The 26,854-nt window shown below is 56.0% G+C and overlaps 3 protein-coding genes across 6 annotated transcripts in view; 2 read left to right on the forward strand and 1 right to left on the reverse strand.

Annotated features, from left to right (window-relative positions):
- Positions 1 to 1,867: 1,867 nt before the first annotated feature.
- NHERF1 (NHERF family PDZ scaffold protein 1) lies at positions 1,868 to 12,246 on the forward strand. Its single transcript, XM_052807858.1, has 6 exons — positions 1,868 to 2,342; positions 8,574 to 8,735; positions 9,579 to 9,732; positions 10,345 to 10,385; positions 10,929 to 11,027; positions 11,148 to 12,246. The coding sequence occupies exons 1-6, from the start codon at positions 1,941 to 1,943 to the stop codon at positions 11,310 to 11,312; spliced, it is 1,023 nt and encodes a 340-aa protein (XP_052663818.1). The 5' UTR covers positions 1,868 to 1,940; the 3' UTR covers positions 11,313 to 12,246.
- Positions 12,247 to 15,261: 3,015 nt separating this feature from the next.
- NAT9 (N-acetyltransferase 9 (putative)) lies at positions 15,262 to 18,825 on the reverse strand. The gene is made up of 7 exons (XM_052807859.1): positions 18,765 to 18,825; positions 18,260 to 18,346; positions 17,384 to 17,493; positions 16,343 to 16,483; positions 16,060 to 16,119; positions 15,779 to 15,873; positions 15,262 to 15,692 (listed from the first exon to the last, which is right to left on the reverse strand). The coding sequence occupies exons 2-7, from the start codon at positions 18,334 to 18,336 to the stop codon at positions 15,546 to 15,548; spliced, it is 630 nt and encodes a 209-aa protein (XP_052663819.1). The 5' UTR covers positions 18,337 to 18,346; positions 18,765 to 18,825; the 3' UTR covers positions 15,262 to 15,545.
- A 359-nt stretch (positions 18,826 to 19,184) lies between these two features.
- The window catches only part of TMEM104 (transmembrane protein 104), a 42,867-nt gene continuing 35,197 nt past the window's right edge, over positions 19,185 to 26,854 (forward strand). The window contains exons 1-6 of one of the 4 annotated variants that reach the window (XM_052807594.1): positions 19,185 to 19,270; positions 20,665 to 20,789; positions 22,787 to 22,908; positions 24,473 to 24,554; positions 25,498 to 25,600; positions 26,019 to 26,099. In XM_052807594.1, the coding sequence (XP_052663554.1) occupies positions 20,745 to 20,789; positions 22,787 to 22,908; positions 24,473 to 24,554; positions 25,498 to 25,600; positions 26,019 to 26,099 (433 nt within the window). In that variant the 5' untranslated portion in view covers positions 19,185 to 19,270; positions 20,665 to 20,744. Of the gene's footprint in view, positions 19,271 to 19,628; positions 20,169 to 20,664; positions 20,790 to 22,786; positions 22,909 to 24,472; positions 24,555 to 25,497; positions 25,601 to 26,018; positions 26,100 to 26,854 lie in introns of those variants that run through there. The other 3 variants (XM_052807595.1, XM_052807593.1, XM_052807596.1) reach the window with 3 other exon arrangements.

Consider the following 26,854-nt stretch of genomic DNA (forward strand, 5'->3'; position numbering starts at 1 on the left):
TGCTGCTGCTTGGCTGATGTCTGCAAAAAATGCTGGATGGCTTCAACACAAACAGACGTTGGCTCTTTTCTGCTTTCCCTCCTCCAGCCTGAGCTCCCTTAACGTCACGCCGAGCCGCAAAGGGCCCTGGCAGGAGGAGGCAGCTGGGGTGCAACGGTGCTGCCTGCACCCTGCCATCCTGCGGGCGATGCCGATGTCTGCCGGACCCAAAACCAGCTCCGGCTGTTTCCTTTGCTGCTGCCTTTCTTCCTTATCACGGTCCCATGCTCAAACCAGCCCTCTTGGAGCTGTCTTTTGCTTCCTGACTTAGGGCAGCGTTCCCAAAAAGTGTCCCCCCCCGCCTCCCCCCTGGAAGACACATGCTCGCAGGGCTGTGCTGCTCACAACCCCCTTGCTAAAGGGAAGGCTGTGCCACATTGATGCTGCAGGCGATGGACCCCCCTGTCCTGGGGCTGTACTGTGACATGCTTGCCCTGGTTTTCCTCTCTGCAGGCATCTGCCGCCAGCCGCCGTGGGATTCCTCTCCGCTGCCTTTCTCAGGACTGAGCGGCCGTGGGCAAATGCTCAGCCGAGTGGAGGAAACAAATGAGCCCACCCTTCGCTCCCAGCTTGGCCCCACGGAGATGGAACACGGCCAACCCCCAGCGCCCCCCCAGCACACGGGGGGTTTCTCAGTCGCTGGGGTCCCTGCAGCAGGGGTTCGGCACAGAGCCACCCGGGAGGGACATGTCCTGCGGCATGCTGCCATCACCTCCTTGCTCGCCTGGCTGCAGCATGGTTAAACGTGAACCCAGCTGCCCTGAGGACCTTTGGCCAGCCTGAACTTCAGCTAGGCCCTGAAGCCCGGCAGTAAGAGACACCGACGATATCTCCGTGCCACCCTCCCCGGGATGATCCCGGGAGCCAGGGGCCAGCTCTGCCTCCACCAGCAGCCCTGCTGCGGTGCCGGAGCAGCCCAGGCTTGCTTCTGCCTCGCTCTGCCCTGGCTGACCCGAAACCCCAGGATTTCACACTCTCGTAATCCCCTGCAGCCAATTCTGCTTCCCAGGTCATGAGCAGAGCACATTGGGGCTGGGCAGAGCAAATCCCCCCGGAGTTTCCCCCCATCTCCCCATCCTTGGGTCCCCCAGCTCCAGGGTGCCGAGCGGGGGCCGGGGGGCTGCTTGGGGGAACAGGGCTGCTCTCTCATTTCCGCCGCACAGCGGGTTACCCGCGAGCACGGCCTCCCGTGCTGCTTTCCCACGCAGTTTCAGTTTGGGGTTTTTATTTTGCTTTTGAAGCTCCGAGCATCCCTCCAACCCATCTGCCTCGCAGCAGCGCAGGGGCCGGCACCGAGAGTGGCGTTCAAGCACCGGCCGAGGGGACGGGGAGGCCGAGCCCCGAGAGGCCGAGGTGTGCCACCCCGGACGTGCCCCGGGCGGAGCGGGGAGAGCGGGGAGCGCCCCGCCGGTCTCCAGCCAGCGTCGGGGCTCTCTGCCGTGACCTCGGGGGGAGGCAAAGCCGGCCCACGGCGGATGGGGGGGGGGGGGCGCTCAACGGGGAGCGGGGGCTGCCCCGGCGGCTGGCGGGGAGAGGCGGAGGTGGCCCCGGGGGAGCGGCCCGACCCCACGCGGGAGCGACCCGGCCCCACGGGATCGGCGGCAGGACCCCGGCGCCGCCGCCGCTGCACCCTGCCCGGGACGCCCCGGCGGGGCGAGACTACATTTGCATAACCCCACCCCCAGCAGATTTGCATAACCGCATCCCCTATGGTTGCATGCCCTCGCCCCGTGGATCTCCTTGTTTGGCGGGTCTCGCCCCGCCCCGCTCTCCGACTGGCGGCCGCCCGTCCCGCGCCCCGCCCCCGGGTATAAGAGCGGCGGGCGGAGGGGGCGGGCGCGCAGAGGCGCTCGGCGCGGCTGGCGGGGACGGGCGGCGGAGCCGCTCCCGCCCCTCCCGCCATGAGCAGCGGCGGCAGCAGCACGGCGGGCCCCGCGGCGCGGCTGTGCCGCCTGGAGCGGGGGCCGGACGGCTACGGCTTCCACCTGCACGGCGAGAAGGGCAAGCCGGGCCAGTTCATCCGGCTGGTGGAGGCGGGCTCGCCGGCCGAGCGCTCGGGGCTGCGGGCCGGGGACCGGCTGCTGGAGGTGGACGGCGAGAACGTGGAGCGGGAGAGCCATCAGCAGGTGGTGGAGCGCATCCGCGCCGCCGCCGGTGCCGTCAGCCTCCTCGTCGTGGACCCGGTGGCCGACGAGCAGCTGCAGAAGCGGGGCGGGCCGGGGACCGAGCCCCCCGTGGGCGGCGGGCAGGCGGCCCCGGAGCCGGCGGAGCCCCCGGCGCGGGAGCCCAGCGGCGGCCAGCGGGTAAATGGGCGGCCGGGGGGAGCTCGGGCGCTGGAAAGTTTTTTGGGGGTGGGGGGAGGCGGGTGGGGACTTCCCAGGACCGGCCCCGGTCGTCGCCTTCAGCCGAGCGAGCGGGAGCAGCAGCCGTCGCGTCTGCCCCGGCCTCCCCCGGGTGCCCTGTGTGGTTTCACTCTCGGTTGTTTTTCGTTCTGCTTTAAACACGGTTCCCTAGGAGCACTGGGGCCCGCCCTGCTGCTTTTCCTTTATGATTGTAATTTTTTTTTTTTTTTTTTTTTCTCCTTAACACTTTTCTCTACCAGCCTTGCTGGGTGACGAGCGGAGGCAGGTGGGCACAGGGGACGGTTTGGAACCATAACCGAGAAGCCCGTCGTGTCCCGGAGCCCTTTGGCCCGTCCTTGTGCTGCAGGGCCGGTAAAACGGGGTGAGAAAAAGCAACAGGCAGCGAGGGCGGTGGTGAGCTTCGACGTGCAGTGTTAACCCCCTCCGAAATACAACAAAAAAAGCTGTGGCAGAGGGTATTTTTTGGCGGGGTTGTGACCGCAGGTGGTGGCGGCAGTCACTCGTGCCCTGAAGTGTGTCCGGCCTCTGCTGTGGAGCAGAGATGCCGCAGCCCTTCCCAAACCAGGGGGACCGATCCTGTCGGTCAGGTCTCTGCGTACAGACACTTACTAATTCAGGAATGTTGGCCTGAAGCGGCGCGTGGGAACTAGCGGTTGCACAAACAAAGCGATGTAGAAAGGTGAGAATTGAGAAATAGCTGACCTTTCCTGCCTGGAGCCGTTCCTAAGAGACGCTCTAGGCTGCCGGAGGTAATACTGCTTTTTATTTACCCAGCAAAAACACATTTGTTGTTACAACAGAGATGTGGATAGTCTTCCTGGGAAGCAGGCTCTTGGTGTCCCTGGGGTGAGGGACCTTCTGGGGAGCTCTTATGACCTGCTCCCAAAGATCAGCTGGGAAGGGTTGGTGCTGTGGGGCCTTCCCAGTGCTGGTGCTGAGCCCTAGGCAGACTTTGGTGCCTCGTGAGCTGTTGTCACGCAGGGTTTTGCTGAGGATCAGGTGTTTTTATTGGTTGTGTCTCCTGTTGGACTTTAGCCTCGTGCCGGCTGCCCGTTGCCCCCGGTCGGACTGATCCATTGCAGGGCACCGGTCTCACCCCTGCCTGGCTAAAGCACCGCTCCGGCACCTCCTCGATGGGCTTGTTCAGGTGGGAACAACCAGGCTCTGTGCCTGTCACTGTGCCACACGCTGTCCCCTGTGGCATCCCTGGTGCCTCGGGTCTGGCCCCGTGCCGGGCTGCGGTGCTGCCCTGCGTGGGGGGGAGCGTGCCTGCCCTCCCGTATGTCACAGTGCCAACGCTCCCTCGAGGCCAGCGAGACCGTCTGTGCTGTGCTTTCTGCTCCCAGATCTCTCCATAAGCTGGGAAAAATAAAGGGGATGTAGTTAATGCAGCTCAGGTGAGTCCCCTGCCAGGCTTGGGGGGCTGCGGGTGTGCAGTGCCCAAGGGGGACGGAGCCCTGACATGCTGCGGGGTGGCTGCCTGATCGCAGGAGCTGTGCCAGCCGGAGCGATGCAAAGGGCCCGGGAAGCTGGAGATGCCCCACGAGCTTTGGGGGGGAGGCATCCCTGGCTGGAGATGCCCCACAGTCTTGGGGTGCAGGCTCGGGGTGCACCCCGTGCAGAGTTACCGCAGGCGGTTTCTCTGTTGCGGGAGCAGGAAGTGGGTGACATGGGTGACATGAGGTGACATTGCCACACAGCCCGGTTTCTCAACAGGTAGCAGGAAATCTTGTGGCTGGGGGCAGGGCCCGGTGCTTGGGGTAGGAGAACGAAGGCAAGCGGGTTTGGAGACATCGCCCCATCTGGGCGCCCACCGAGCGGGGTGGGAAGATGCTGAGCCAAGCCGGAGCGGGCAGAAAGGGATTTCTCTCTGGTGAGCTGGGAACACACCGGTGTGCCTGTTCTCTGGTCGCTGGTGGGCAGCCGGTGCCTGCTGTCCTGTCCCCCAGCAGCCCTGTCTCAGCCCCGTGGGTTGGTGGGATTCCCCCAGGATCGCTGCGGTGGGGAGTGTGTGTCAGAGTCCTGTTTGCTTTATTGGCATGGACCTGCCTTTATTTGCTTACCGAGCCTGGAGACACTCGCTGCTGCGAGAGCCGGCTGGCAGCACCCCACACCCTGCCTGGGGCCGAGCGAGGGTTTAACACCTCCCTCCTTTGGGCAGGATCTGACCTCTCTCGCCAAACCCTGCTGGGTCCTGCATGGTCGGGACACCCCTGTGGCTCCCAGTGCTGGGCATGGGCTGAGGAGGTTTTGGGGGGGTTGTCATGGGCTCCCTTCTCATTCCTATAAAACCCTGGGCATGCAAATCCCCCTGATGCTGGGGTGGAGGTTTTGAGCCTCTGTGGAGGCACCTGGGGAGCTGATCTGTGCACCCCCCTTCTGCGGCGCTGAGCCAGCGAGGTGGCAGTTTTATACCGGGGGCCAGCCCCGCTTCTGGGGGCCCCGCACCCTGGGGACTGTCCCCAGCGCTCGGCTGGGAGCCGTGACAGCTCGTCCTCCCCCCGCCTGCGTTTCCGGAGCCTTCAGCTGCTTGGGAGTGTCTTGAGAAAGTTTCATGCAAACTGCACGGCGTTAGCGAAGCAGCACCGGCAGCTGCCAGCCCAGCGCCCTGGCACAGGCTGGGGCTGTTTTTACCAGGGCACGGCTTTTGCTACCAGCCCCGGGCTTCCCTCTTGCAAATTTAGTGCTAAATTAGAGCTCTCCCTGCCAGCAATGCTCATCCCTCCTTGTGAAAGCTGGGTGAGCCTCCCAGGGCTGAGTTTCGGGGTATAACAGGGAGCAGATCCTCCCCCCCCCCATTTGGGAGCATTGCACTGGGGGTAGCTGGTGTCTAATTAGGAAATGAATTAAATTTCCTCTCAAGGCAGCTGCATGAAAAGCAGCTCCAGTCAAACGGGACGTGACGGGGATGCTGCGAGGAGGCTGCTTTGCATCCCCTTTGTATGAAGCCCGAATGTGTGCGCCAGATTTTGGGACCCGTGTGAATTTGCTGGCCCAGGCATCCTCAGAGCTGTTGTGTTTCTCTTTGAGTAACCGGGAATGCTGCTGCCGACGGGCTTGTTGCTGCTTGTAGGGCTGTGGGGAGTTCCCTGGGACTTGGGGCTTCAAAAGCTGTCCTGAAATTGTTCTTAGAGGGCTGGGAACTGGGGAGCGGGTTCTGGCACACCGTGTGATTGGGGTTGCCACGTCCCTGGGGCTGCTGGTCCTGCCAAGTGGCCGAAGGTGCTGGGGAGGGATGATCTGGCACGCTCCTGGAAGGAGAAGGGTCCAGATATGCCCCAAGTCCTGTTCCAGAGCAGGAAGAGGGATGCGATGCCACTGAGCTCCCCATCCCAAGTGGGCATATCTGCAGGCAGGAGATGTCCCTGTGCCACCCCTGGGTGCAGCGGAGAGGGGTGGCATGGGATGTCCATGCTGGGGGCTGAGTCCGGCTTCCCCCGCCACCCTCCCCGCCGGAGATTGTAATTGCTTGTAACGAGGCTCTGCCCGCTAATCCGTGCCCCAGCACAGCGGGAGGGCTGCTGGCGTTGGAGGAGAGGACGCAAAAGCTTATAGAAATTAGGGGCATTTCCGTTTTCCTGCTGTCCAGCTCCTGGCCCCGCAGCCATGGGGCTTCTCCACATCCCAGGTGTTGACCCCAGACCCTCTCACCTCAGGTCCCTTCTGGCCGGGGGGACTTTGGGGCTGGAGGGATGCCCTGTGGATGGGCAGGATACAGCTGCTGGAGGATCAGATGCATTTATATTTTTCTCTCAGGGAGGCAGAACGGTGGCTGCCCGCAGGGTTTCTGCTGGCACGAGGGATTTGGGGAGGGCGAAGGCAGCCTGGCACGCTGGGCTGGAGGAGCTGCCAGCCACTGGTGGGGGGATGCTGGGGGGGCCAGGTCACGGCTCGGCCAGGCTGCCCTTGCACTGGGTGCTCCTGCCTTTGCCAGCCGCCTTTGAGGGCTTGGTGCCTCCCTCACTGCTATGACCTGTCCCCTTGCCCCGAGGCATCTGTCCATCCTGCAGGGCTATCCCCCCCACCCCCAAATTCATGGCCCCAGTGTCTCGGAGAGCCTGAGCTGCCCAGGCTTTGTTGGTATGGGTGGGAGCAAAGTCCTCCCTCCTTTTCCTCACCTGGGAGCGCTGCCAGCACCGCTTGCCGGGTGCTCCCTCCAGCTTTGTCCCGAGCTATCGGCGTGGAGCAACCTTGTGGTGCTGCCAAGGGCACCGGCAGCGTGGGTGCTTGCAGAGCCCAAACCCCCTTCCTGGGGCTGGCCCAGGGCAGGGACCCAGGGAGGTGCTGCCTTCTTCCAGGCTCCACCAGCTCCTGCTTTTTTTGTTTTGGGTCTTCTCTGTCCCCACCCTCGCTGGGGATTGCTGCCTGGGTGGAGGGTGCAGTCACCGCAGCCTGGGCACCCCGTGAACCTGCTGCCACCCAGGCACGGGGACCGGGGCAGAGCCCGTAGCCCAACCGCCTGGCACGCAGGGACCGAGGGGTGGCCGGGGCGAAGTCGAGGTGTCACAATCTTCCACCCAGCCAGGGAACCCGCTGCCGGTCTGCGGGGGAGACACCACCAGCTCCTCAGGGTGCAGCCGGGCTCTTGCACCAGACATCGCCCAGCCGAGCCGTGGGTGGAGCGGGTCCTGCGTGTCTGCCAACGCTGCGGCATCCCGGGCTCACCTTCACTCCCCGGCAGACTCGGTTGGGTGCTTGCTTGCGCCTTTCTCCCCGGGGCGTTGGCGAGCGGTACTGGGGCGGCAGCAAGCCTTGACCCTGCAGGAAGGCGTTGTGCAAGAGGACGGGGTTTTATCGCAGCGTTGGGCTTAGTGATTGCAAACGTGTCACCCTGGCCCATGCGGGACCCGTGCCACTGCAGCGCTCCAGATGTGGGGTGCCAGCACCCCAGGGACCAGGCTTTCCTGGCAGGGTGCAAAGGGGATTTCATAGCGAGAAGCGAGTGCGCTGTACAGGGGGTAAAGAGCAGCACGGTGCAGGTGTGGAAGGGGAAATTCCTGCAGTGCATGTCCCTGGTGATGCTATGGGTACCAAAGGAGAACAAACAATCTCAGAAGAAAGAATAAATATTAAACTTCCTGGTCAGGAATATTTCAGGAGCTCAAGCATGGCTTCGCTGCTGGGACAGCCCTACCAAAGCCCAGGAGCTGGTGGTCAAGGCAGGATCAAACCATTTTATATATAAATATGTAGAAGTGGTGTTTCAGTGCTGGGGTTGGAGCAGTTCTGACAGCACGGCGTGCAGGCAGCTGGTTCACGCCGCCTGGTTCCTCCGATGCTTCCCGGACATCCTGCTCCCCGCAGGGCGAGCAAAGGCAGCTCCTATTTACCAGGCTCCTGGGGATGCTCCTGCTTCTCCCCACTGCTCACATTGTGGGGAACTGTGCTCTTAAAGGGCTGATGGGGGACCAGGTGTGGGGCTGTGGCTGTCCAAGTCACGTTCCCTGGCTCCGGGTGCTGGCGGATCCGCAGGTCAGGGTGAAACTGGGCGCAGACGAGCTGGGTGTTGCCTCCTGGAGATGTGAACTTCCCACCTTGCGCCACCCCAGTTGAGCTGGTTTCTCTTCTGCAATCACAGAGGGTCATGCGGGAGCATTGGGGCACCTCGGCATTGGGGCTGCTCCGTCTGGATCCCAGCTGCCTGCCCAAGCCCCATGTGCCCCTTCCCTGCTGGCAATGGCTGTGGGGTGCTTTGGGTTGGGGGGTCCCGCTGGTCCCATGGCTCGGGTTTGCTGTGGAGGGGGGCTGCAGCTTGCAAGGGAGTGATGGAGGGGACCTGTACTGGAGACTGAGACTTCTCCAGTAGCAAAGGCTTCCTGGGAGGGATGGGGGTGCTTCCCAGCAGCCTGGGCTCTGTTTCCTCCTCCCCCTTCACGTGGCAGTTGCAATCATGACCCCAAAAGGAAGAGCGTTGTCTGGGGACACCCATAATAACATGTTTCTTCAATGTTTCTCTGCGATTAGTGTGCTCTGTACCCAATTAATTAAGTAGAGCCTGGGTTTATAGGGTGTTTTGGCACCCTGTGTCCCAACTCAAGGCGTCTGTGGGTACAGGTGGCCACCCGAGGATTGAGTTCCTGCCACCCAAGCAGGCGTCTGGTGGTCCCGGTGCTGTCCCTGGGTGTTGGGGGGATCCGGGAGCAGCTTTCCCACAGGCTCTCCCCGTTGCAGGAGGAACTGCGGCCCCGGCTCTGCTGCATGAAGAAGGGTCCCAATGGCTACGGCTTCAACCTGCACAGCGACAAGAGCCGCCCGGGGCAGTACGTGCGTGCCATCGACCCCGACTCACCGGCTGAGGCGGTGGGGCTGGCCCCCCAGGACCGCATCATCGAGGTATGCTGGGGCAGGGGGGGGGCTGCTGGCAGGCTGGGGCATCTCCCCAAAAAAGCTCAGCGCTCCCTTGCATCCTGGTGCCCGGGAGGGAGCCGCCCTTTGCCGGGACGGTGCGCGGTGTCCCCGGTGCCGGCGGTGACTCACGGTGCAGCCACCTGACCCGCACCAGCCTGCCCGTCCCCACCCAGGGGTGCAGCCGGGTGGGTGGCGGGGAGCAGCACCGCAGAGGGCTGGGGCTGAGCGCTAATTAGCTGGCTGTGCGTGAAGCGGCGGTAGCACTGTCCTCTGCTCCGAGCAGGAGTGTCCCTGGGCTGTCCCTAGGGTGGGGCAGGATGAGGATAAGGTGCACGATGGCCCCTAAGCCCTGCTGCCGGCTGTGACCAGGGTGGGGATGGGGACAGGGTTTGTACCAGGTGGGATGGTGACCCACGAGGGCAAGGACCAGCTGAGCTCTGACCCCGCTGCTCACCAGGGCAGGAGGCTGCTGCCTCTTTGCCCCAAAAGCTTTGGGGGTCTCCAGGGACCGTGCCCTGGCACAAGGGCTTTGTGCCTTGCCCATGCTGCCCATCTTCTGCGCCAGCCCTGGGTCCGTGCGCTGCTGGACGCTCCCTGCCAGCTTTGCCCGTACGATCCTGTGCTAATCACTCAGAGGAAAATCTGCTTTTAATGAGGTTTTGCTGGCTTCACTGCTAATCCCCGCAAGGCTGTGGATACCTGCAGGGGCTGTGGGGTGGCCGTGCTGGGGCTGTGACTGGTACCAAGGCTGGTGCCCGGCCCCTCCATGGGGCTCCCGAGGGACGGATGTCCCCTGGCCCTGGCAGTGACATCGTGCCGTGCCCGCAGGTGAACGGGGTGTGCATGGAGGGCAAGCAGCATGCCGATGTGGTGGCAGCCATCAAGGCGGGCGGTGATGAGACCAGGCTGCTGGTGGTGGATGTCCTCACGGATGAGTTCTTCAAGAAGTGCAAGGTGGTGCCCTCGGAGGAGCACCTGGCAGGTGGGCTGGGGGCTGTGCTGCAGGGAGGGGGGTTTGTGCCACCTCTGCCGGCTCTGTGTCACCTTGTCACCAAACATGGGGGTGCTGGGGGAGTCCCCGAGCCCTGGGAGGTGGAGGTCTCATCACCCTGGGGCCAAGCAGGGTCACCCGGCTTTGGCACCTTCCTGGCGCAGCCAAGGGCCCCGTGCCAGGGCGGTGAGGCTGATGTGGGCTCTGTGGGAAGGCAGGTTTATGGCCCCAGGTTGCACTTTGGCAGGGTTTATGGTTTGGGGAGAGAGCAGGCAGCAGCTGTTCTTTGCTCTCCTCCGCAGCCTCGGCTCAGCCGTGGCCCCCTCCCTGCTGTCACGGTGGTCCCCAGAAGGATGGGGGGGTCTCACTGGGCTCCATGTTGTGGCTGTCATCATGGGGATGTACCCGGTGCCTAGCAGCATCCCCTCATGCTGTGGGGCTGGCTGCAAGGGGTGGGTTAAAAAAATCTGGGACCTGGCTAGACCGTGGGCAGTATTGGGTGAGTGCTGGCCACGTGCAGCCTTTGCTGGGCACTGCTGTGCCCGTAGGCAAGGGGGCAGAGCAAACGCATCCTCACCCAGCACCCGTGTCCTCACCCTGCAGGTCCCTTGCCAGAACCAGTTGCCAATGGTGATCTAGGGAAGGTAAGAGAGCCTCATCTTGCTTTTAATCCCATCTGTGCCAGTCTACAGCCAGGAACTGTGCCTGTTGTCCCCTCTGCCCATGGGTGGGTGATGCCATCAGGGACCACAGTGCTCCCAGGCTGCCACACAAGAGTAGGTGCCACTGGGAAGGGGACTGGGAGCTGGTACCCCCCCAGGAAGGGGGTTGCTTGTGGGGCTGAGTGTCGTGAAGGTGGCTGCAATGCCTGCCTTCCTCCTCTTCCTCCTCCATCCTCATGATGCCGCAGGGCTGGGAGCCCTTGTGCTGCTGCAGGGAAGTAGCATCCAGCCCTGCAGCCGTCCTCCTCCTCCCGCTAAAGCTGGGGCAGTCAGGCTGGGGTTTAATCCTTCCTCGCCCCGGATGGGCAGCCCTGGAGGTATTTATGAGCCTGGAGCTCGCGGGGGATTATGTGTGGGGAAGGCGGATTTTGTGGCCCCCTGGGTGGGACTCGCAACTCCAGGGTCCGTTCCCAAACCTCAGGGCTGGAGCTGCCCTGCTCACGTTTGCTCCCTGCTCCCCCCAAGGAAAATGGTGGAGACTTACAGTCCAACTCGGTGTCTGAGAGCCTGTCCAGTCCTGGGCTGCTGGCTGTGTCCCCCAACTCTGGAGAGACCCACAGCGAGGTAAGGCTGGGGATGCTGGGGGAAGGCAGTGGCTGGAAAGCGGGGTCTGGGCTGAGCCCCCACTGTGGGGCTGTCCCGGGGGGCACAGCGGGGCTGATGCAGCCTCTCCCCCCCCCCCAGCCTGACACGCAGGAGGATGACAAGCGCCATTCAGCATCCGGCTCCCTCCTGGACCTCGACATCCCGCTGGCGGTGGCCAAGGAACGGGCACACCAGAAGCGTACCAGCAAGCGGGCACCCCAGATGGACTGGAGCAAGAAAAATGAACTGTTCAGCAACCTGTGAAGGCCCCAGGGCAGGGGTGAGGGTCCGCTGGTTCCCCCCCAGCCTTGCACCCACCTCTCCTGCATCCCCCTCCTCCCTGCCACAGGGTCCCAGCGGGGATGCAGGGCTGTTCCCCACCACCCTGACCTGAGCGATGGGGCTCGGTGGCCAGCAAGCATCCCTGCAGCAGGGTCCTGGGTGGTAGTTTTAGGCTAGAGAGAGCTGGGGGGGGTGCCCCCTCCCGTGAGTCCATCCCCAGGGTGCCTCTCCAGCCCTGCCTTGAAGCCCTGCGCACCCTGGTAGGCACAAGCAGGGGTTCAGGGAGGGGGAATCAAGGATTTGGGGTGGCCTGATGCCCAACACTTCTGATCCCTGCTGTTCCCTGGTTCTTCCCCCACCCCAAACCCCATCTCCATTTTAGCCCCCCCCCCACCCAAATTGCCCTTTAACTGCAAAACCTGAGGCTTTTAGTGACTTTTAGCAAACCCCATCTGCCCAGCCACTGACCACAGCTATTCCTCCCTGGGGTGTTTGACCCTTGCCTGGCAAGCTCCGTCCACGATGTCCCTTTGTCCTCCAGCTGCAAGGAGGGACATGGGTGCCCAGCAAGGTGGGGAGCCCCCAGCACCCTGCCCCTTGGGCTATTTTGGGAGAGGAGAGGGTGTATGGAGCCAGTGCAGCAAGCAATAATCATCTCCTTTGCTACCACTCACTCCAGGAGACAGAGCCCATCAGGGTTTGAATCTGACACTGTTTAATTTAAAGGCTTCTCAATAGACTCTTTTTTTTTTTCTGAAATAAGAGTTTTCCAATCACACTGTTTTATTTTTTTTTAAATGTATTTTGTGGAAATTCTTCCTGTGGATGTTTTGTTTCCATGTATTGCGATCGGGTGTTGTCGTACTGTCGAGCTCAAGACAAATTCTGTTTACTGGAATAAACCTTCCTGACTTCACGCGTCTGGTTTAAGGCTAAATCCTTCCGAAGCACGAGGGTGTGCGGGGGCTCATCGAGGGCTCGCTGTGCCGTGAGGGCTGGGGAAAGAGGCAGGTAATGCTCCCAGTGGTGGGGGACACTAGGGCTGGTTTGGGTGCCCCTCGGCACCCAGTGGGGCCAGGCTGGGGGGGGTTGGGGAGGGACCTGCTGGTCCCAGTGTGGGTTAATGCCTCGGGTGATTAAAGGGCTTTAATCCCCTGGGGAGTGGAGGGGGGGGGAAGCGATGCAAGGCTGTAATCTGTGTCTGCTGGCCCGGTTGGAGGGCAGCAGCTCTGCTGGGGGCAGCCCAAATCTGCCCCCAGCCCTTCTGGGGGTGGGGTTTGGGGTGAGCCTGAGCCCCAGGGTTGCATCCTGGGTTGGGGGAAGGCAGGGGGGATCGGTGGGGTGAGGGTTTGCTTGTCCCTCTAAATTGCTGGATCTTGGCCCTGTCTGGGGAGTGAAGCAGAGGAAAGCAGGGCAGAGAGGTGTTTCAGCATGGGGTTGGTGATGGTGTCGTGGCTGGAAGGGGCTGGGGGCACAGCGTGGTGGGGCCAGGATGTCCCCAAGGCTAATTTTAAGCCCACGCGGGGCAGCTTATACATGGCCAAGCGAAGCCCTCCTGCCACAGCGGGTGAGCGCAGGAGCATGCTGTGCCTGGGTGGCTCAGCAGGGCCAGTCTGGTGGCAGCTCAGCTGGACCGGGGAGGGTGGCATGGCAGCTCCCTGGGACAAGGCAGGGCTGTGCTCTCAGCAGGGGCTGTGGCGTGCTGTGCACCTGCAGCCCCAGCCTCTGCCTGGCATCTTTGCTTCCTCCTCTTCTGCACACTCTTGTTTTGTGCTCCAAACCCCCAGACGAGCTCTTCTACCTGAGCAGACGAGTGGTCACAGAGGTCTGCAGCTCAAATGACAACCAAGTGACAAAGTGCCACCACGTCTGCGGGGGATGCACAGTAAGCTGGGGTAGCCTGTTTCAACCTGCCTCATTGTCCGAAGTCGTGTCCTCTGTGGCAGTGCTGCTGAGTGGAGGTGAGCCCCTGTCCCCTCCTTTCCCACCCTCACCCCCTTGGGACAAGCAGGGTGTCCCTGCCTGGGATGGGGTGCGATGCCATGGGCTGGGGCTGCCCATGCAGGGCAGGAGCAGGGGTACCCAGCAGGTCCCAGGAGCATCTTTTGCCTCTTCACCCAGTCGGAGCAGCCTGGGGACTGGTTCTCTGTGGGAACCCCGGTTGAGCCCCGCTGGGGCCCCCCCCAGCCTGGGGGAGGGCTGTGGCTGCAGGACAGACCCAACTTTGTTTCGGGTTGCCAGGGCAAAAGCTCTTCCCAGCCACCCATGGAGGCGGGGGAGCGCGCCGGCGTTGCCGGGGGACTGGGGATGCCAAGTGGGGCACTCGCTGGTGCCGGAGCAACCGGCCAGGCATGGGGAGCTGTGGCAGGGCTGGAGGGCGGCATGGTTTCACTGTGCCCCCCACCTGGCGGCAGAGGTTAAAAGAAATTATTTTTCCCACGTTTTTCACTTTTTAGGGGAGCATATCCCACCTCAGCTACATCTCTCCTGCCAGTCTTACCTTGCTTCTCTGGCAGAGGGACGAAATGCCCTATGGAAGGAGCACAGAGCCAGCAGTTCACCTGGCAGGTTCTGCAAATCTTGTTCTGGGGGACAGAATCTGTTCCTGCCTGCAGCAGGTGACGAAGAGCATGAGGATTAGTAGCCCTTGTCATGGTAATCCCAGCTGGAAGCAGAGCCGCTCTTCACTTTATTACCACACAAATCTTTCGCTACAACTAAATCCATGCTAAATACTTGTTGTTTAAAATACCATGATACACGATTTCTGCACTGGGTTTTAATATTAGTCACAGGAATGATGTATTTAAATGAACTAAAATTGGAAAACTAAAACCTCCAGGCCCTAAAAATACAGGCACAGCAACACTAAAAATTCCACAGTCTACCAATCCATGATAAAACCATCCCTGGGCAAATCTGAAAGCTATTACCTGACACTGCGTAATTGGAACAAATAATTTCTGGTCTAGAATTAGGCATTACGGCTGCTATTACAGTGGGAAAACGCAAAGGAGCATCAGTTATCCTCCTTACCTTCTGTCGTCTCTTCTTAGCAAGCTTCCCTGCTGTGGAGAGCATGCTGCGTAGGGCAGGAAAGGTCAGGCTAAATAACTGCATTAAAATGTCTGTCCAGTGGGAGTCAGGCAAGTGCCTCTTCTTCAGCGACAGATCTCCGCTATATCACAGCGGAGGCCTGCTGGCTGGTTCCTGCCCTAAATATATCTGCCCCCGGTAAGAGGTATATTTCCCCCCATTCAGCTGACTGGAGAGCAGCGAACAGAGCCTCCAGGCTCAGCAGAGCAAGCCCTGAGCTCCCTGAAGCCGGGGATCACTATTCCATCTCCTTTCAGTTGTGTTCTCCTCCTCCTCGCTTTCATGAAAGCAGCCTGGTATAAAATGAAGTGCAATATTCCTTCACTGGTGACCTGAGGTTTCCAGGTCCAAAGCATGGCCCTGAAACTCATGGGGTTTTGTCTCAGCAGCCTCCTGCAGCTGCCAGTCCCCCCATTACGCAGTGATCGTGGCGAGGCTCTGCTCTAGTCTTGGTTGGCTGATATCAGTAATTTTCATTGTGTTAACTTGCCCTTTGGTTGTGCTCACCCACCACACCTGGGCCTCTCACTTCCAGGACCCAGCAATGCCCCCCTGCAACCCACCACACCCCAGAAAATAGGGTTCAAAGGGTCTCTGCTGTTCTTTACAACTTCTAACCACCCTCTCACCAGCCAAAGCGAGCAGCTGAGCCCGACTGCTCCCAGATAGCTCTGGGGAAACCTCAGATTTTTGTCAGGTTTTTTTATTCAAGAGGAAACAGACTGAGCTACCAGTGCACTGAGACTGCCTCTGTCAAATTGCTGAATCCTGCTCTAAGGGCAGTGGAAGAAGGAACAGTGGGTGCTGCTTGTCCAGAAACTGGTCACACCAGGAATCAATTAACTGCTGGTGATTTTAGGCTCTGCTGGAACAGCATGTTAAGGTTATAGTCATTCCTAGTCAAGCTTGTGAATTAATGGCTGCTCTCCAGGTCCAAATTTCAGGCAGTAATCCTGGCTGATGCAACAAGGTGCAGAGTTGACAACATGACAAAGTAACCGAAAGAGACAGATGAAAACAGTTAAGTGCAGTGTTGGCTCACTGGTGTCCTCCATACCCAGAGTTCACAACAGCGTCCAACTCCTCCCTGGAAACCAGGCCTGTGACTGGATGTGTCTGTCAAGTCTCCAGCACCCCAGCTGGCAGCTTCAGTTCAGCATAGCTCTTCTCCTCCACATGGTCTGTCTGTTCCAGGAGCCATCGTCTCTCCTGGTCACTGACATCCAGCCTCAACGTCACCTCTTGGAAAACGCTGTTCACAGCAACCTGTATCAGAGGAAAAGCAGCTCAATCCCAGTCACAGGGCAAACGCTGCTCGCGTTCTCTGGGTAGAAGACGGGCTGTTACCGCACCTCCTTGAAATGAAGCTTTTTGAACATGCAGATACTGGCTTCGTTTTCCTGACCAATCTTAGCCTCAAATTTGGTGATCCCCAGGTTTCTCACTCCTGCAAAAGAAACCAGAAAGAGAAGCATTTCTATTACCTGCTTGGCTGCCACAGCTATGAAAGCACAGGACTCCCAATTTCTGGGACAGATGCATCCCTTACTACCCTGTCTGTATCACTGGGAATACGTGCTTCTAGATCGCATCCCAGCCATACTCCCACTCCCTTGCACAAAGCCACCCTTACCATAGGACATCATCATCAGAGTTGCCTCCTTGCCAAACCCTCTGCCTCGGTAGCTGGGCTCTGAAAGAGACAGCCACAGAAGTCAGCATCCAGTTATCTGAGACAAATCAGCCACGCCAGACACTTTTCAGAAGAGACTGTGACCTGGACCAGCAAAGGATGCTGATCGGGACTGAACAGCCATGGTAAGGCAATGAGAATAAAAAGCTGCTGTACGTAACATCTGTCTGCAGCTGGCTTTAGCCACAGCAACAAAAGTCCAAGCTATGAAGCAGAACTTGACCTGCAATCATAATTTCAATCTCGCCCAAAGTCGGATCCTCAGCATCAGTGAGGAAGAGATTCACATCCCCCACCATGCAGTCCTCATCCGCACACGCCTGCCCGGACCACCGCTCTGTGTCCAGCACAATGAAGGTGCACTCTGGGGAAAACAAAAACGTAGCAGCATTTTCAGGGCATGCTGAGAATTATTCACAAATTACTGAAGGATGAAATTAAAGGCATGCAATGGACAGAGGAACAACAGTTTCCACATGTTAACAGTGAGGAAGAGCTAATAATTAGGCCTCCTATGCACAGTGTGCCTGGTCCTATCCCTAGAAATATAAGAAATATTCTGAAAAACCCATTGTGAGGGTGACATAGACACCAAGACTAGAAACAGCCTATTTAAGGTGCATTAAAACTTTCATCCCATGACTGAGGTCTCCCTGCCTTGTCTCACTCTGCAGCAAGTTTGGGCAAAGAATTGTTTGGTGCACAAGAGACTGAGACCTAGTGATTCACCTAGTCCATATTATTTTTGTTTTTAGTAAGGCTTTTAATGCCAGCTAAGACAAATGTTCCAGACTGAGGTCTTTGCTAGCCTCAGTATTTTGCAGCTCCATATATTTCTACCAGGCTTTTATGGGCAGTGATTCATTACCTGTAGGAGAGCCAGGGAACAAATTCAGTCAGCACACCTCAACCAGGTAAAGTAATTCGATTTCTCAAGGAAAATGCAACCCCCTTCCAGCTTTTTACGACAATCAGACCTGCGGAGTGTTGACTGTGCAGGAGCAGCTCACCACATAATGCTGTGGGAAGTAAATCACTGTAATCTTTGAAAAACTGCATAAAAAGGACACCAACAGCCCCAGACATTCTCTACTTCCCATAGCATATACCAGCTATAAACAGAAAGCCAGTCTGAAGCTACTGTTGTAGAAGGTCTCACATCCCATCTGCTTCAGCAAGTAGAGCCCACTGTGGGTCCTTTACAGGACAGAAGGGACCTGCTCACCACTCCCACCCACCCTTAGAAAATGATTAAGATCCTCACTGTCTGCGTCGTCCCGCCAGCTGCGCTGCATCTCATACTCCTGCTCCAGGCTGAGTGGTTCAGAGGCGGTCAGGCGCTGCAGCTCCTCTGACTGCATCCACTTGTGGTACCTGACAACAGGACCCAGAACCAGATCACTGCCTGAGCTAAAGCATCAGAGCCTGATTTCCACAAGTGCTCAGAGGATCAGGCTGTCAGAAACCAGTTCTGGAAACACTAGCGTACTTATCAACTGAAAATATCCACAAGCCTCCCGCCCTTATCTAACACAGGAATTGGTGTTCTCCATGGAAATTTAACAAGTTTGTCCATCCTGTAGCTTTGTCTGAAGAGTGCCCGGTGCAAACTTGATGTTTTTAAAAGTACTGAGCATTGAGTTCCAGCACATTTCATCCTGACTGAGATTGATACAGCATCTCCTGGACGAAAAGACTAATACTGGAATCTTTGTGCTGAGGCTGCAGCTGGCCAGGCCAGCACTTTACAAACTGCCTGCACGCCTGGTTCCAATTTATCAAACATCCATCTGGCTTTGCACATTGAAGTTTTGCTCTTCCACTGTCAATAGGGAAAGAGATCAATTAACAAAAGAACTGTTGGCGGTTCACTCACAGCCAGGTATTTCCCCTTCCGTGGGTACACAGCAGCACAGGTGACGTTCTCTTTGTCAGCAGACCTGGCAAAGAGCACAGACCTGCCAGGGATGTCTGTTGCAAAACTGATCGCCTTTCTACGAGTGCTCTTTCTGCTGTGTGGTTCCCAGGGGGAAGAGGGCCCTGCAGTTGTCAAGCCAGCACCCTTTCCGAACACCACACTCCTTTTAAAAAGAGAAGTGAACCAGACAGCGTAGACTATCAGAGGACACGAGCCACGTACCGGGGCACATGTGCAGAAGTGTATGGCACCAGGGTCACCCTCTTTCCTTGCAGCACAGTGTTCTGGTTAATCTTCATGGCCTCTACGCTGAGAGAGAGAGAGCCCCAACACCCCACTCTGTGTCTCCAGGGAGGCCAAGGAATGGGACGGGACCCCTTGGAGCCCTTCGGCAGCCCCTCTCACTGTGCAGACAGGCCCCAGCTCCTCCCAATCCCCCCCACAGCAACCTTCCCGCGTCCCCCCTGCTCCCCCCGACCCGGGGCAGGGCTGTGTCGGTGCCGAGTGCCCTCAGAGGCCCAAGAGCGGCCGGGGGTCTGCCCTGACAGGGGCCACTGGACACCTCATGACCCAGGCGGCGGTGGACATCCCCTGCTCCGAAACACCGCGGGCCTGAGGGGAGATCGGGGGCCTGAGGGGAGAGCCGGGGCCCGGGCGGGAGGAGGATCGGAGCCCGAGGGGAGCCCCGGGGCTGAGGGGAGCGCTGGGACCGGGAGGAAACGTCTACCTGCCGCGTCGCCCTTCCGCGCATGCGCAGAGGCTCACCCACACCCCCGCCCCGAACAGTGCTTGCGTCATCCCCCCGCCCGTCATCGCCCCGTCATCGCCCCGCCCCTTTCCCCACCCCTTCCCCTTCCCCGCCCCGCCCCTGCCCCTTCCCCGCCCCGCCCCTGCCCCTTCCCCGCCCCTCCCCCTTCCCCGCCCCGCCCCTGCCCCTTCCCCGCCCCTCCCCCTTCCCCGCCCCTCCCCCTTCCCCGCCCCGCCCCTGCCCCTTCCCCGCCCCGCCCCGCCCCTGCCCCTTCCCCGCCCCTGCCCCTTCCCCGCCCCTACCCCTTCCCCGCCCCGCCGACGCGCACGCGACTCCGGCGCCCAATCGCGGTCGGCGCATTCACCCCGCCCCCCTCCCCCCGCCCGGGGAGCCGGTCACGTGCGCGGAAGGTCGCCGTGGGCGGCGCGTGCGCCGTCAGTGGCCCGCGATGAGGGAGGCGGGGCCGCCGGCGCGAGCCGCCGCCGGTGAGGGACCGGGGGTCCCGGTGCGGGGTGAGGGGCGGGTGGGTGGTCTGGGCTCATAGGTGGGCTCTGGGGAGCTTTCCTGTGAGGGAGAGTGTGGGGTGAGGCCTGGGGAAGGGGTCCCGTAGGCGGGGGCGCGGGGTGAGGCCTGGGGAGGGTCCCGGTGTGGGGCAGTGCTGAACGGGAGCGACAAGGCCCTGGCGGGGGGGGAGAAGGCGGCGGCGGCGGGGGGGGGCTCTCGGGCTTGTAGGGGGCTTCTGTGGGGCGGGGGGTGTTTCCCCGGGGAGGGCAGGTTGGGCGAGCAGCATTGCCAGCTGGGGGGCAGGCGCGGGGGGACCCGGGAAGCGGCAGGGCCGGGGAGCTCTGGCGGCCTCGGTAAGCTCCGAGCCCTGGGGTAGGGCCTGTCCCGGGCTGGGGTGGGTGCCGTGCATGAGCACGCTTTCCCCAGCCGTGTCCCGGAGGTGTCTTGACTGTTAGCGGGCCTGTGGTCTTGCTGCTTTCTCTTGGTTTGTTAAGCTTGGCTTCAGTGACTGGAGTCGAGGTCTGCTGTAAAAGATATTTGGCCTCTTCTTCTGAGGGCTGGTCTAGTTATGACCACAGCGAGCTGTGCTGCCTGCTTGATTTCTGTCATCTAGCGTGTGTCTGTAAGCTTATGAGCTGTTTGGTGTTTTTTAGTAGTGCTCTTAGCTTGTGAAGTTCATGCTGATGATTTGTCCCAGTTGGTGTGGCTACGTAGGAGCATCTAGAGAAGTATGAGGAATTTGATAAAGCTCTTCAATTCAACTATGGCTAATTGTTTATTGACTGTGAAACCTTTCGGAAGGCTTGGGTTCTCCCCTCCCCATGTAGGTTTTTGAAGACAACGTGAAGTTCCCCAAATACTTCTGCTTTGGAAACCTTGGTATGTGTAACAAAACATCTTGGGGTGTTTTTCATAGGTCCAGTATTTTCATTTGTCTACTTGTTTCTATACTTGAGATGATGAGGAGAGATTGTAGGCTGGTTTTTGCTGCTTTCATTTGCAGGAGGCACGTGCTTACTTAGAGTAGTAGCTGCATGACAAACAGCAGTATGAGATCATCCTCAAGGCAGGCATTCTTCCTCTTGAGGTTTTAGTGTCTGAAATGGCCCCTCTGGCTGTTTGGGGAAGGTGAAGTTTGTCATCACATGCTGTGAAAGGGCAGGGCTTTTTGGTTACTTTTAAACTAGTTTAACAGGTACAAGTACTTTTCGAATTGAACCAAGTGGTGCTGGTGAGTGGGGTATATCTGTCTGAAGTGCGAGGTCCTGCTGAAATCCTCTTTTGTTCAAATATTAGAAGACCAATGTGCAAAAGCTGACTCATGAGTTCCTCTTCTTTCCGACAAAGCTAACGCAACTTTATGATGTTTCCCTAGGTTAAAGGCAATAGAAGTTGAAAACACCCTCTTGAAAACACCCTCCTCGCTTTGCTTGAAGCCTCCCCACTGTCTTCAACATGGCTGGTGGCATTACTGATACGGGAGAGCTTTACTCTCCCTATGTAAGTACCACTGTTTGTGGTTTTGCTCGCAAGACTTTTCAAAATCCTCTTCCCTCAACGTTGTGTTTTCATTTCCTACTTCCCCATGGGCATAACCTCAGTGTTTCAAGAGATGATGGAGGTCAAAGGTACTTAAAAATGCTTAGTACTTGTAGTTGTTGGGGTTTTTTTACATCGCAGATCACTTTATATAATGTAAAGGGACAATATCTGCTTAAGGTATGGTTCTAAAAGTGGTAGAAAGAGCTTCATGTCCCATACCAGCTCTTGCATCCTGCTACCCACTTTCCTTGTATTTTGTTAATGTTTTCGTCAACTTAAATTGTCACATAAAGATAGCATAAACAGGGGGGATAGTGACATTGAAATTATCCCACTTTGCTTCTCTTTTTTTATTTTATATAATGTTTTGCCCTGAATTGCTTAAAGTTTACTTATTTGTAGCTGTTGTAGTAATTTGTTTTAAACCACTTCACTTAAAAGCAGTAATCAAGATGTTTCTTCCTTGTAATGTGGTGTCCTGTGAAATTGCAGAGCCAATTAGTGCTTTCCTGTGTTACTGGAAATACTGGTTTTCATAGCCACAAGTGTTTATATAGTGTCAATCCTTAAAAACAGCGCTTTGCAAACTTTTTTTTTTCCTGAAGTGAACTCACTAAATATAGAACCAGTCCTGCAATCTGTGTGTTGGCTTTCAAATGCTTTAAAACTTTCATCCCCGTGTTAACGACTGAATTTAGAAGAACTGGATATTAGGCTGCAGAAGTAGGTCACAACTGAGAAAATGGAGAACAAGACGGTAACTGGGACGTTTGGACCCTAAAGGATTAGTGTCACCTGCTCTTACATTGTTATGTTAGTGTTGCATGAATTTCCTAGAGTCTAATCTCGAAGGCTATGACTCCCTCCTCTTTCCCTGAAGATGTCTAGCCAGACTGAACACATGGGCAGCAGTCTTATCTCTGTCTACTTGACCAAAGTCAAGGAAAATCACCTGAGGTGTTTTTTTCAAGAGTCCTTCACTGATGAGTAAGTCATGGCCCTGGGCACTTGAGTTGTGCTCAGGGAATGACAGCTCTGCCAGCTGAATGAAAAGAACTTTCCTGCAAGCTGCAATGGCTGATTTTTTTTGTTGTTGTTCTGGGAGATTTGTCAAAAGATGAATTTGCTGTGCTTATGGCAGTGAATGAAGGGCAGGAGTGTTCACAGGGTCTCTGGGGAATAGTTCTCCCGATATTAAATGCTCCACACCCAGAAAAGTGTACTCATACACAGTTCTTTACTGGCTGTCCTCTGGAGAGACTCTGACCTATATAAAAAAAAACCAAAACACTTTGGAGCAGTTTTTGATCTTGAGTTCAGCTAAATTTATGGTCTGGGGGGGGTCCTGTCCGGGTGCACAGTTATCTTTTGCCCCTGGGCAGAAAAAAGCTCATTGCCAGAGAGGATAAAATGCTTTCCCTTCCAGAAGTAAAATCCCTTCTTCAGAATGTGCTCAGCTGCTTATTGGTAAAATGGCAAGCAGGCTTTGAATTGGAATTCTGTTTGGGTATTTCCTGCTTGACCTACGAATAAAGAAGAACAAGAGATTCTGAAAGGTAACTTATGTACATAGTCATAACTACTTAGGTTCACGTCAGAAAACAAGGAGAGACCCCAACCCACAGTGTAGACCCATTCTGGTAGAAGGCAGTGGATTTGAAAACAAACAAACAAAAAGCTCACATGCTTTCTAACTTTAAAAGTTAGAAGAAAAAAGAATTAAAAATAATTAGAAAAATGCAGAGGAATATCAGTTTCTCCAGAAATGTGCTGACACTCACTTTGTTCTCTTTGGTTATCAGTCCCCTCCTATATTTATTTCTAGCATGGGCTTGCTCCCACCCTGCTTGCTTAAAGATGGCGCTCTCCATTTAAATCAGTGTGTATGTGAGGTGTCTTGGATGATCTCTGGCACAGCTGCAAACTCTCATGTTGGATTATGTGGATGATTGCAGGTTGGTCTGGTTTACATGTTCAACCTCATTGTCGGAACAGGAGCCCTAACCATGCCGAAGGCCTTTGCGACAGCAGGGTGGCTCGTCAGCCTTGTTCTCCTAATGTTCCTGGGATTTATGAGGTAGGACATGAGTATGTGTCTTTAGGGGACTGGGCGGTTCAGTTGGGTAGTGCTGTAAGGACAGTGCTGAGACTTTCGCTGCCGTTCTGAGTGATCCTGTCCCTCTGCTGCTTGAGCATTGCTCTCTGCAGTTGTGTTGCCTGTGGACCTTGTTTGGAGGGATGCATTTTCTGACTGCCTGCAATAGGGTGCTACATCCCATTTCCTGACTGATGGGAAAGACTTTTTCTCCAGTCCAGAGTCTTCTGGGACCTTTCTCCCAGCTTCCTTTTTGCCACTGTCCTCACTGTGGGTACATCCCATGCTTGCCTCTGTCACAGATCAGTTCTCCCAACACTAACCAGGTCACGGGTGACATGGGGTCATTTCTCTGCTTTGTGACTTGCAGATGTGATGCAGACCCGTTGTGTTAGCTTTCTCTTGGCTTTTGGCAATGCACTGGGCAGCTGCAAGAGTGTCAGGAAAACAAATTACTGTATAGCGGGCCCATTTTATTCCCCCCCACACCTTTGCTGTTCAAGACCTTGGAGCTGGACTCATGATTTTTCACGCTGGCTCGTCATGAGCTTCTGCCCAGATGTCTCCCTGCTGGAGCAGCAGGTGGAGCTGAAGGCTGTTGATACAGCACTGATGTCGAAGTAGTTATTAATAGAATTGCTGTCTTCTGACGGGCTGTGAATCCCTGCTTGTTTCTTGCTTGGTTTTAAAATAAAATAAAACAAAATCCCCTCCTGCCATTTGTAAGAATGGAATTTAGATGTTCCTTTCTTGTCAGTAACCAGCGCTGTCAGGCTGAATGTGCCCTTGATTTGGAGGCAGTGCTTTTCGGATCTGTTAGGTGCTGCTATATAGAGATACTATATGGTCAGTACTGACTGTAGTAATGCTTTTTTAAGTTCTCCACCTCAAAGCTGTATGCTGCAAAGGCTTGATAAAATGTAAACTGTGGGAGTACCAGTCACTGGGAGCTTTGGAAGCAGTTCCTTTTAGATACATTAGTTTAAAAGCATAAATTCAATGTATGAAACTCAGCACCAGCAGACAATCCTTCAAGGTCAGCAGAAGAGCACAAAACACCAAACCTGCATACCAAAACTGCACTGGATTAAACTAAGACGACACAGATTCTTTAAGGGACCATAGTACCTTTGCCACAGGCCCTAATAGATAAGCTTCAGAATAGTACTGTGTTCATCCTAGGCCCTAAAAAGAGGAAGGAAGCTTGCTTTCTAACAAAGGGGGAAGGCCTCTTGCCTTCTTCAACCCACAGAAATGCTAGAAAGGTGCCTTCCAGATATCTAAAGTGTCGTCTTATATCTGAAGGCATGTTATATTTTACTGCATTTTGTGGTCTGCTTGAACACCTTAATCTCAAGAACAGAAGGGAGCAGCAAACTGAGATGAAACACTGTGCTAAAAAACGCAGTGTGTGTGTGTAGCTGGTTAAAGGGTTCTTCTCATTTGTTTGTTTGCTCCTACAAACAAACAGATGGGAATAATTCTCCATCTCGCTTCAATGACAGTTCTTGACTATTATTGATATCAATTGAATTTCTCACTCTAGCTATATGACTACGACCTTTGTGGTGGAAGCCATGGCTGCTGCAAATGCCCAGCTACGATGGAAGAGAATGGAAAAACGCAAGGTTTGTGTGGGGCTTAATCTTCCATTTTCTCTTGTCCTTTTATCCGGTAGGACTTACCTGAGATTCCTCTCCATCTTTGCCTTGCCTCATTAGTAACTCTAAAGGAATAAATTTCTACTGTACTTAACTTTGCCATATAAAATATGTCTGTTAGTTCCCCGTGGGGTTGCTCATTAAAGATAGGATTTTCTGCTCCTGGTTTGAAAAATCTCTTGTGCTGCTCACATTTCTTACTGGTTGTGCTCTCCTTGCCTGGAAGCGCTGCTCAGTGAATGTGGAGAGGTGGCAGCCAATATATTGGTGCCATTTGGAGTGTGCTGAGGTCTATAAATCCTTGCTGATCTCAGGTCATTTAACTGGGACAGGCTGGAATGTCCTTGCTGTCACTCGGTCTGTATCCCAGGGAGTGGACAGTCCTGAAGTATGTCCCTGCTGTAAAACTTACTTGTGGCTTTTTGGATCCTGGCTTTAGTGGCTTTTCTGGATCGGTGCGAGGCATAATTGTTTGCACTGATTTAGATCCTTGCCTATATGTTATGGGTTGGAGTTGGGAGCTAGACCTGGCTGCTCTGACCAGCTAAGACTATATATGTTTGGATTTTTTTTTCCTACCAGTTCTGCAACTCTGCAGAGCTGCCGGAAGTTTCTAACTTCCTTGTGCCACATATCACTACATGAATTGGATACTGTTGCTGTGTGCATGACCTAGGCTAGGACAGCAGAGCCTATCGCTCAATTCAGCCTGCTCTGCTAGTGCCCTCTTCTGCTCTCCACAGCATCCTGAGCCAAGGGCTCCCTAGTATTGCCTTTGCTTGCATGTCCTGCCCACCTGTGTTTGGGACCTTTCTTTGAGTTTCTGGAAGTGAGACCATGACACTGGTGGTGCCACAGCCTGTACTGTGGGTAGCAGACATCTCAGCAGCGGTTTGGTCTTTTCTTCCAGGAGGATGATGAGGATGAGGATTCTTCCTCTGGAGTATCTGACAGTGATGTTCTCCTCCAAGATGGCTATGAGCGAGCAGAGACACGACCTATCCTGTCAGTTCGTAAGTACCTGGTTCATGCTTTCACTGGATCCAAGACCTCTTCTCTGCAGATGGTGTCCCAGTGGGCTCCAGCAAGTGGAGCAGAACTCTTATGTCCATCTCACCCTTAACTCCACATGCTTGCATCCCAAAGTCCTTAGCACTTGCAAGATAAGACTCATTGAGAATTCAGTTCACCATCTGCAGTCTGATAAAGATCTTTTCTTTCTAGGTCACTAAGATGAGAACATCTTATTTTCAAAACACTTTTAAACTAGCTTCAGCAGAGTAATTGGACCAGTGACTCTGCAGCTGTGGGGTTGTACATACTGTCCTTCAGACTGTTGCTAGAGAATCCTGAGTGTCTTCAGATAGTGTCTTCTGGCCTCTTGGTTTATTGAAGGGACTGGTTGAAACACTTCTTGTGTTCAACTTGCAGAGAGACGTGGCTCACCCAATATCTTTGAAATCACTGAGAGGGTGGAAATGGGCCAGATGGCTTCCATGTTCTTCAATAAAGGTAAGTGATTCACACTTTCAAAAGTCCCTTCAGGTCCTCCTGCACGTTGTGTGTATGGCTTTTCCTTAAGTTTGCATGCTTCTCAGTGTGCGTTTGCATCCTGAGTTTGTGATGATTCCACCCAAAAGTGTCGTTCCTTCTCTCTGTGGACTGTATTCATTCCCACGTGTGGTGTTTCTACAAAGTAGAGTATTTATGGGTCAGATGGGCCAGAATCTGCATGAAGGCAAGGGTGCTGTGGTGGTAGTGGAACTAGCCAAAATACTGCATGTTACGGGCCCAGTTTCTTGAGGCAGGTACGTGTAAGTCAGCGCCTTTTCTGACTGCCCTTAACCTAACCGTGAACTGCATCTATCCTCTGTGATTTCCACTGTCTAAAGCAATAGAGACCAGCTGTAGTGTTTGCTAGTTCGTCTTGGTTGTAGCATTTGAGAATAAGATGTTTGGGCTTCCCTGAACCCCGTAAGTATCAGTCTGAAGGAGAGAGACTTCTGGGGAGAGCTTCTGAGAATTGCGTGTGTCTGGGGAGTCACCAAGAGAGCTGCTGGGACATGAACTGCTGAAAGAGTCTCTGGTGTGCGTATGATAGGCAGCTGTCTTGTCTTTTTGCTTTTAAATGTCTCTTGTATGCCAGGGCACAAACTTGTAACTGTACTGCAATAAAGCTGTATCCGTTGCTGCATGTGACAGAAATGCAAACTACAATGTTAGGTATTCTGAAACTTGTAAAATGGTACATTTGAAATGCTGTGCAG

This window comes from Harpia harpyja, chromosome 14, assembly GCF_026419915.1.
Source record: "Harpia harpyja isolate bHarHar1 chromosome 14, bHarHar1 primary haplotype, whole genome shotgun sequence".
Taxonomy (NCBI): Eukaryota; Metazoa; Chordata; class Aves; order Accipitriformes; family Accipitridae; genus Harpia; species Harpia harpyja.